Here is an 8,828-nt window from a genome sequence, read left to right on the forward strand (position 1 = left end):
GAATTGGGTCACCCGTCTCTGCGAGCTGGGAAGCATCCGCCCCAGAGAGTGACCAGGAAGTCAGGGCACCGGTTGCCTTCTGTGCTGCTGTGTCTCCAGCTGGAGCTCGCTGACAGAATACCAGCCAGCCACCTCTGGCTGAAATGGGAAAGAGGAACTGGTGGTTCCGTGGTGTCTCAGAAGGAGTTGGAGGTTGGCACTACCTGGGTTGGTGGCACCAAATGCCCATTAGGGAGGAGTGGAGCAAGCTGGGCCTGAGGGGTCGGCCCGTTGTCCTAGATACTTGGAAGGCCAAGGCAGAAGAAGGTCCTGAGTTCAAGAGCAGCCTGGGCCAGTACAGAGTGAGACTGTGTTTCGCAAGAGGTGAGGGAGCAGCTGGCACTTTGCTCACGTGGGAGGACTTGAGTGTGGATCCCCAGCACCCACATAAGTGGCCGGGCATGGTGGCGCATGCCGTGACCCCAGCCCTGCAGAGGCCAAGGGTTCCGCGAGCTTCTTGTCCTGCCTAGGCAGACCAGTGAGCTGTGTGGTCAGTGAGAGCCTGTCTCAAAGTGTAAGATGGAGAGTGACTGAGCAAGACAGCTGTTGACCTCTGCACACACACGCACGCTGTGTGCACATAACATGTACAGTGGACTGGAGGCACAGCTCGTCAGTCACGGACACTCGTTGCTCTTGCAAAGGACGTGGTTCTGTTCCTAGCACTCACACGGTGGCTCCCAATAGCAGGCAAAATTCTAATACAGATATAAATCAAAAGACGTTACTCTTTTTTTTTTTTTTTTTTTTTTTTAGTTTTTCAAGACAGGGTCTCTCTGTGTAGCCTTGGCTGTCCAGGACTCACTTTGTAGACCAGGCTGGCCTCAAAATCAGAGTGATCCGCCTGCCTCTGCCTCCCCAGTGCTGGGATTAAAAACATGGGCCACCACTGCCCGGCCTGTTTTGTTTTTATTTTATTTATTTTTTCCTGTTTTGGTTTTTTTGTTGTTGTTTTGTTTTTGTTTTTCGAGACAGGGTTTCTCTGTGTAGCCTTGGCTGTCCTGTACTCACTTTGTAGACCAGGTTGGCCTTGAACTCACAGCGATCCGCCTGCTTCTGCCTCCCGAGTGCTGAGATTAAAGGCGTGCGCCACCACGCCTGGCATCTGTTTTGTTTTTAAAGACTTATTTCTTTTAGCCAGGAGGTGGATGCGAAAGGTCAACCTTAGATTTCATTACTTGGGTTCTAGCTACCACGGACTTGGGTTGCTTTTGTTATTGTTGTTGTCTTAAAGATTTTATTTAAGTGTGTGTGTGTGTGTGTGTGTGTGTGTGTGTGTGTGTGTGTGTGTGTGTGTGTGTGTGTGTACCTGTAGAGGCCACAGGGGCCAGAGGTGGGAAGGCTTGGGTTTTCCAGAATTGACATTAAAGGTGGTGGGAGGGGCTGAGACTTGAACTCGGGTCCTCCCGCTGAAGCCTTTCCCCAGTCCCTCTACCTTGTTGTTTTTCCTTTCTTCTTCTTGGGGAGAGTGTTTGCTTGTTGAGACAGGTAGTCCTGGCACCCTGTATGTAGTCCTCCTGCTATGTAGACCAGGCTGGGCTGGAACACAGAGATCCCCTTGCCTCTGCCTCCCACACGCTGGGATGAAGGGCACGCAGCCCATACCTGCCTGGGCAAGCTCTTGAAGTAGGTGCTATCCTGTGCTATCTGTGTGACTATCAACCTGAGCTGCTTCTTCCTTTCTTTTTTTGTTTTTTGTTTTTCCAGACAGGGTCTCTCTGTGTAGCCTTGGCTGTCCTGGACTCACTTTGTAGACCAGGCTGGCCTGGAACTCACAGTGATCTGCCAGCCTCTGCCTCCTGAGTGCTGGGATTAAAGGCGTGCGCCACCACCTCCCAACACGGAACCTCAGCTTCTTTAGTCTTGTTTTTCTCCTCTGTAAACTGTGGACAATGGCAAGTCACACCCACGCTCTCAGAGTGTCTTATCTCTTTCTGAAGAGCCTCTTGACCCTTGTGCTTAAGTGTATATTGGAACTCTGCCTTATTAAAAAATATCTTAAGACCGGGCAGTGGTGGCACACGGCTTTAATCTCAGCACTCGGAGGCAGGCAGATCTCTGTGAGTTCGAGGCCAGCCTGGACTACAAAGCAAGTCCAGGAAATGCCAAGGCTACACAGAGGGACCCTGTCTCGTAAAACAAAACAAAACAAAAAGTAATAATTTCAGGGCTGGAGAGATGGCTCAGAGGTTAAGGGCACTGTCTGCTCTTCCAAAGGTCCTGAGTTCAATTCCCAGCAACCACATGGTGGTTCCCAACCATCTACAATGAGATCTTGTGCCCTCTTCTGGCCTCTTGGCTCACATGCAGGCAGAATACCGTATAAATAATAAATAAAAAGAATTTCCAACTAGTAATAGCATCGGCTGAATTGTCACGCTTGTGAGCATGTGAGCTTAGCTGTTGTGTTATACACATGGCACGGGGTCACTGCTACATCCTAGCCACGTAGCTGCCCAGTAGGTTACCTGCCCGATCTAAACCTGTTCTAGGAACTAGGGCATTTGCCTGTGAACAAGAGAAAAGAAACAGGTCATCTGCCAATTGATGCTCAGTGCTCTAGACATCCATGCAGGGCGGGCTGGTGGGCCCTGCCAGGACAGCTGCATTGTATGCAGCAGGAAGGACCTGGGGAGGAGAGGAGAGCCCGGAGAGTGTCAGGGGAGAACAGTTCCCACCGAGGCATGGCTAGTACAGAGGCCCTGAGCGGGGTATGTGCTGAGCATGCCAGGGAACACGGAGGGAGAGGCCTGGTGGCGGAGGCTGGGGGATGTCAGTGTGGAGGGAGTAGGAACGCAGGCCCTGCTGGTAGTGGTTGGCATGGAACTTCGTGATGAGCTCATCATCGTCGTCTGGATAGGTAGATGAGAGATGGGGGCTAGGTGATGGGTGGGTAATTAAAGCATGGATGCAGCGCTGACGATGCCCATCCGACTTCACAACCATTTGGTGACCCTTGCCCCAGCTGTGGCCGCAAAGGGTGGTGGGACCTGTATGCAGAACTAACGAACTTCCTCCCCTTTTCCTCCGCAGCCGCAAAGCGGAGGGTTCCAGCATCCCAACCCAGCATGGCTGATCCCCACCAGTTTTTTGATGACACGAGTTCAGCCCCCAGCCGCTGCTACGGAGGCCAGCCGTCACCCGGTGGTCTGGGTTACCCCACCCATTCGTCTCCCGAGGCAGCCTTCCTGGCTGACCCTATGTCCAACATGGCGATGGCCTATGGGAGCAGCCTGGCCGCTCAGGGCAAGGAGCTGGTGGACAAGAATGTGAGGAGGCTGGGGGTGGGGGCGGGGCGTAGGCTGGGCAGGGGGCGGGGCGTAGGCTGGGGGGTGTGCCCAGGGCCTCAGGCTTGAGCATCGCCTCGGCAGATTGACCGCTTCATCCCCGTCAGCAAGCTCAAGTATTACTTCGCTGTGGACACCATGTACGTGGGCAAGAAGCTGGGCCTGCTTGTCTTTCCCTACCTACACCAGGTTAGCCCCGCCCCCCAGCCCGCCGGGAGCCGGGAAGGGTCCCGTCCCTGCGGTCCCAGGGCCCTACTACCCCCTCGACTCTCTCCACAGGACTGGGAGGTACAATACCAGCAGGACACTCCGGTGGCCCCCCGCTTTGACATCAACGCCCCAGACCTCTACATCCCAGGTCGCGCCCTCCCACCACCGCCTGGGCGAGTCTGGGACTGGTGCCCGCCGAGGGCCTCCTCCGCCCTCTGACGGTGTCTGTCTTCCACAGCCATGGCGTTCATCACCTACATCCTGGTGGCCGGCCTTGCACTGGGGACGCAGGACAGGTAAGGACCCCAGAGCAGGGGCTGTGAGGTGGCCAAGAGCCATCTGAGAGAGGTCACAGCTCCCCTAAGTTGGAACAGCCCCACCTTGCTGCCAGGCAGCCCAGACAGTGTCAGTCATGTGACCCCCGTAACCTGCCCGCATCATGCCCATCTGTGCTGGGTAACCCAAGTCCAGCCTTCTTTCCTCTTGGCCTTCACCCACAAGTCTATCCTCCGCCTCACAGCTCCCTAAACGAGCTGCTCCTCACTCACCCTTTGTGCCTTTGCATGGCAGCCAACGGCCTAAGAGGTGGGCCTGGCCTCCACCCACCCTGTTCTGTGCAGCTGTCCCTGGCTCGCCCAGCCCCGCTGCCACCACCCCGGGGTCCTTCCTCCTCCAATTGCCCGGCACAGGAGTGTGCCCCGCCCGTGTGTGCAGCACCCACCTGCTCATACACTGGTTCCCATCCTGTGTCACTTCACAGGCCCCAGGCTGAGTGTGCCCACCTCTCCCTCACAGTGGCCTGTCCCCCCTTCTGTGCACTGAAAACAAGTGTCAAGAAAACCATTGCTAAAAAAAAAAGAAAAGAAAAAGAAGGAAAGAAAACCATTGCTAGGGCTCCAGCGTGGAGCAAGTTCCTGACTCTTCAGCCTTCGCCCGGCTGTCCTTTCTTTAGGGAGGAGCCCTGGTTGTAGCCCTCTCAGGGCTCCGAGGTCCCCCATCCAAGCCCTGACATGAGTGTCACCATCGAGACAGACCTAGGTCCTTGGTGGTGGTCCCTGATGCGTCCCCAGTGCCCTCAACACAGGGCTGCCCCAGGTAATGCTCAGGGGTGTCTAGGCCACCAGCCCCATGACCGAGCAAGCGTGGGTGTCACTTCCGGCAGGTTCTCCCCAGACCTCCTGGGACTACAGGCGAGCTCGGCCCTGGCCTGGCTGACCCTGGAGGTGGTGGCCATCCTGCTGAGTCTCTACCTGGTGACTGTCAACACTGACCTCACCACCATCGACCTGTTGGCCTTCCTTGGCTACAAATATGTCGGGTGAGTGCTTCTACCCTGCCTGCCAGTCCCAGACCTCGGCCTCCTCTTCACTCCAATTTCCCCTGCATTCAGGATGATTGGCGGGGTGCTCACGGGCCTGCTCTTTGGGAAGATTGGCTACTACCTGGTGCTTGCCTGGTGCTCTGTGTCCATCTTTGTATTCATGGTGAGTGGGGCTCGGGGTGGGCAAGGCTGAGGCCATGGCCTCCTGGACCAAATCGGGGAGGGCTTTTGAGCATCCAGGAACTAAGTCTGGGGCCTAGGAGAGCCTCCTGGGAGAGGGAAGCCACCTGTGTGGGTTCTGTGAGAGCAACAGCCAGTCAGGATGCTGCAGGCCAGGGCCGCCCAGCTCACAGGCGCAGTCGGGAAGCTGCAGGCCAGGGCCGCCCAGCTCACAGGCGCAGTCAGGAAGCTGCAGGCCAGGGCCGCCCAGCTCACAGGCGCAGTCGGGAAGCTGCAGGCCAGGGCCGCCCAGCTCACAGGCGCAGTCAGGAAGCTGCAGGCCAGGGCCGCCAGCTCACAGGCACAGTCGGGAAGCTGCAGGCCAGGGCTGCCAGCTCACAGGCGCAGTCAGGATTTAGACCCAGGTGAGTGAGAACCTGACCCACAGGCAGAAGTTGACAAGCTAAGAGAGCGGGGAGATGGCTCCGACAGTCAGGCGGACCTGAGCTCAATCCTTAGACCCCCACATTTAGGGGGAAAAGCTGGAGTGAAGGTATACCCTTGTCATCACAGAGCTAGGAATTGGAGATGGGCACCAGGGCTCACTGGCCTGCCAGCCTAGCCTACCTGGTAACTGCCTGCTTAATGAAAAACCGACCATGTGTGAAAAAAAGGAGAGCCCCCGAGGGTGTCCTCTGTAGCCTCTACAAACAAACCATGTGTGTGCATACATGAACACACACACCCCACTGGGGGCCTGTGAGATGGCTAAGCTGGTGAAGGGCACTTGCTGCCAAGCCTGACAACTTGACTTCTATTCCTGGAAGCCACATGGTGGAAGGAAAGAACTCAAGCGCCGAACCATAGGAAACACAGACATATATACACGTGGGGGCGGGGAAGCCAAATGTGACTCGGGGCTCTAATCCCAGCACTAAGAAGGTTGAGACAGGAAAGAGTATGTACTTGAGCGAAAACAAAAAGAGAATAGCTTTTCTAGCTTGTCTTGAAAATGTGTTAAGCTGTGAGTTCGAGGCCAGCCTAGTCTACAAGAGAAATCCTACACTGTCTTGAGAAAAAAGAAAGAAAATGTGTCTTGCGGGCTGAGGGTGTTATTCAGTGGTAGTGCACTGCCTAGCATGGGTAGGCGGCTTTGCTGGGGGTGGGGGAGGTAGCTATTCCGCAGAACCTTCTAGGAGCGCAAACTGGAGGCCGCAGAGGGTGTAGGGGCTCGTCCCGGGCTGCCTGGCACTTAGGGTGTCCCCGACGCTCACCCATCTTTCCCTGCTACCCAGATCCGGACGCTGCGGCTGAAGATCCTGGCCCAGGCGGCGGCCGAAGGGGTGCCCGTCCGCGGGGCGCGGAACCAGCTGCGCATGTACCTGACCATGGCGGTGGCGGCCGCGCAGCCGCTGCTCATGTACTGGCTCACCTTCCACCTGGTGCGGTGAGCGGCCACACTCATCTCGCCCGCCCCCGGGCCCCCCTCCCTCCCGCCCTCCTGCCCTCCCTCCCGGCCGAGGTGCTCGTGTCCCGTCGCCAGCTGCACACCCGCAACAATAAACCTGATGCGCCGGCGCCGCCTGCGCTCCCGACCCGCAGAGGGCGCTGGGGAGCGGGCGGGCCGCGCGTTTAATAAGTCAGTGGGGGGCCTTGTCCTTTTTCTTCTCCTCCTCCTTTTTCTTCTCCTTCTTCACCTTGGGTTTCTTGGCCTTGTCCGCGGAGCGGTCATGCTTCTTGGAGCCAGCGGCGTGCGTCTGGGGAGCGGAGGGCGGTGGGTGGGAGGGGGAGAAGTGCGGGGCGGGGCTGCCTGGCCGTGCGGGGGCTGCGGGGCCGGGCTCGGCGCGCGCGCGGGGACGAGCGGGCGAGGGCGGCCTCTTACCTTCCCTTCGGCCTCCGAGTCGCTGGAGCTGCTGCTGCTGGAGTCGGAGGAGCCGTGCTAGGAGGGGATGTGAGCCTGAGGCAGGGCCGGCTGACACGCTTCCAGCCGGGACCCGGGGGAGCCAGCCCCGTCCCGGCTCTCGGGACGCCACGCGGTGGCGAGGGGACTTACCGGCTTGTGAGCGGCGCCCGCCTGAGCTGTAGGAGGACAGTGCTTGCGGTCTCCGCCTTGACCTGCCCCCTCGGACTTCTTAGAGCCAGGGCCCAGGGCTGCAGAGGAGAGGGAAGCCAGGTGGGTGGCGCGGGGGTGGCCTGCAGTGGGGGTCGCCGCACTAGAGCCCGGCCCCCTCGCCCCGCAGATCCGCCATCGGGGAGCATACCTGCCGACAGGTCGAACTCCATGGCGGGGACTAGGCGGTCTGGAGGGCCGAGGCCCGAGGCAGGCAGTGCCTGGGGCAGGGGTGGGACCTGCACACCCCTTGGATTCTGCCCAGCCCCACCTGCAGACCTTTGTCCTCCCGGCTCTTAGCCCCTGACTCACGGCCCTGCCGCTCCCAGCCCCACCCAGACTTTCCTCTGTGGGAAATGGAGGTGGGGTGGCTGTGGGTTTCTGGGGACAGGAATGAGGTCGGTCATCAATTACCCCCTTTGCTGGGGTGCTCGCTTCGGAAAAGCCCTGAACAAAGTTAGAGACGCAGTGCATGCTGGGAGCGATGAGCTCCTGGCCCCTCTGGGCCTGAGGAAAGGAATGTCTGAGGGATTTGGGGCGCAGGCTAGTGTGCCAAGGTGCCAGCTGAGAGGCCTCGGCAAAGCTGGGGTGATGGTGAAGATAAACCGGGTGGGTTAAATTCCTAGACCGGTGCCTGTCCGAGTGTGCGGTGCGGAAATGTGTTTGTTAAAGGCGAGCGTCTCAATCTGGGCTGTCACAACAATCACACCAGATGCGTGGTTAGACAGTCATTTAGCTCACGGCTGTAGAGGCGGGAGCTGGAGGCCAGGCTCTGGCCGTGAGGGGCCCCTGGTCCCGAGATGGCCTGCGCCCCGCGAAGCTGTCCTGGTTTCTCACAGTCAAGATCCTATTACGGCCGACAGTTGGGACTGGGCTTCGGCTGTAGCTTTTGGGGACACAAACACTAGCTCCAAGTTAGGCGCTGTAATCCTACTGCTCAGGAGGCTGCGGCAGGAGTCTTGAAAGTTCTGCTATAGCCTAGGCCACATAGCATGGCAGTGCCGGGTGTGGTGGCGCACGCCTTTAGCCCTGACCCCGAGGCAGAGTTCAAGGCCAGCCTGGTCTACAGAGTTCTGGACCGCTCGGGACTATACCTGCCTCCGAAAGTGAAGGAGGCTGGTGAGGTGGCGCCCTGGCTCCCCGTGCCGAGTCTAGTGAGCTGAGATGGGGGAAGAGAACTGAATCCTGCAAATCGCCTCTGGACCTCCGCAGGGGCACATCCAGCCGCAAGCACACAGAATGCCCATGATAGGGCCCGGAGAGATGGCTCAGAGGTTAAGAGCACTGACTGCTCATCGAGAGGCCCTGAGTTCAAGTCCCGGCACCAACATGGTGGCTCACAGCCATCTGTACTGAAATCTAGTGCCCTCTTCTGTCTGATGCTCTCTTCTGTCACACAGGCATACATGCAATAGAGTGCTCCTATGCATACATAAATAAATCTAGGAAATTAACTATGTGCCGGGTGTGGTGGTGCACGCCTTTAATCCCAGCACTTCAGAGGCACAGGCAGGCAGATAGAGCTCTGTGAGTTCGAGGCCAGCCTGATCTACAAAGTGAGTCCAGGACAGCCAAGGCTACACAGAGAGACCCTGTCTCAGAAAAAAAAAAAAAAAAAAAAAAAAAAAAAAAACACTATAATAGGGCCGGATGGTGGTGGTGCACGCCTTTAATCGCCTTTAATCCCAGCACTCGGGAGGCA

The 8,828-nt window shown here is 57.9% G+C and overlaps 2 protein-coding genes across 2 annotated transcripts; one reads left to right on the top strand and one right to left on the bottom strand.

Moving 5' to 3' along the window:
* The first annotated feature begins 3,077 nt into the window (after nt 1–3,077).
* Yif1b (Yip1 interacting factor homolog B, membrane trafficking protein) lies at nt 3,078–6,467 on the top strand. The gene is made up of 7 exons (XM_051162767.1): nt 3,078–3,308; nt 3,411–3,515; nt 3,606–3,684; nt 3,775–3,832; nt 4,699–4,854; nt 4,927–5,020; nt 6,312–6,467. The coding sequence occupies exons 1-7, from the start codon at nt 3,108–3,110 to the stop codon at nt 6,465–6,467; spliced, it is 849 nt and encodes a 282-aa protein (XP_051018724.1). The 5' UTR covers nt 3,078–3,107.
* Nucleotides 6,468–6,532: 65 nt separating this feature from the next.
* Nucleotides 6,533–7,299, bottom strand: C19H19orf33 (chromosome 19 C19orf33 homolog). The gene is given in 4 exon segments (XM_051162769.1): nt 6,533–6,773; nt 6,899–6,973; nt 7,070–7,167; nt 7,278–7,299. Coding segments are annotated over 4 exon segments (312 nt in total). The 3' UTR covers nt 6,533–6,656.
* Between the last annotated feature and the right edge of the window lie 1,529 nt (nt 7,300–8,828).

The sequence above is a fragment of the Acomys russatus genome, chromosome 19, assembly GCF_903995435.1.
Source record: "Acomys russatus chromosome 19, mAcoRus1.1, whole genome shotgun sequence".
NCBI classification, from domain to species: Eukaryota; Metazoa; Chordata; class Mammalia; order Rodentia; family Muridae; genus Acomys; species Acomys russatus.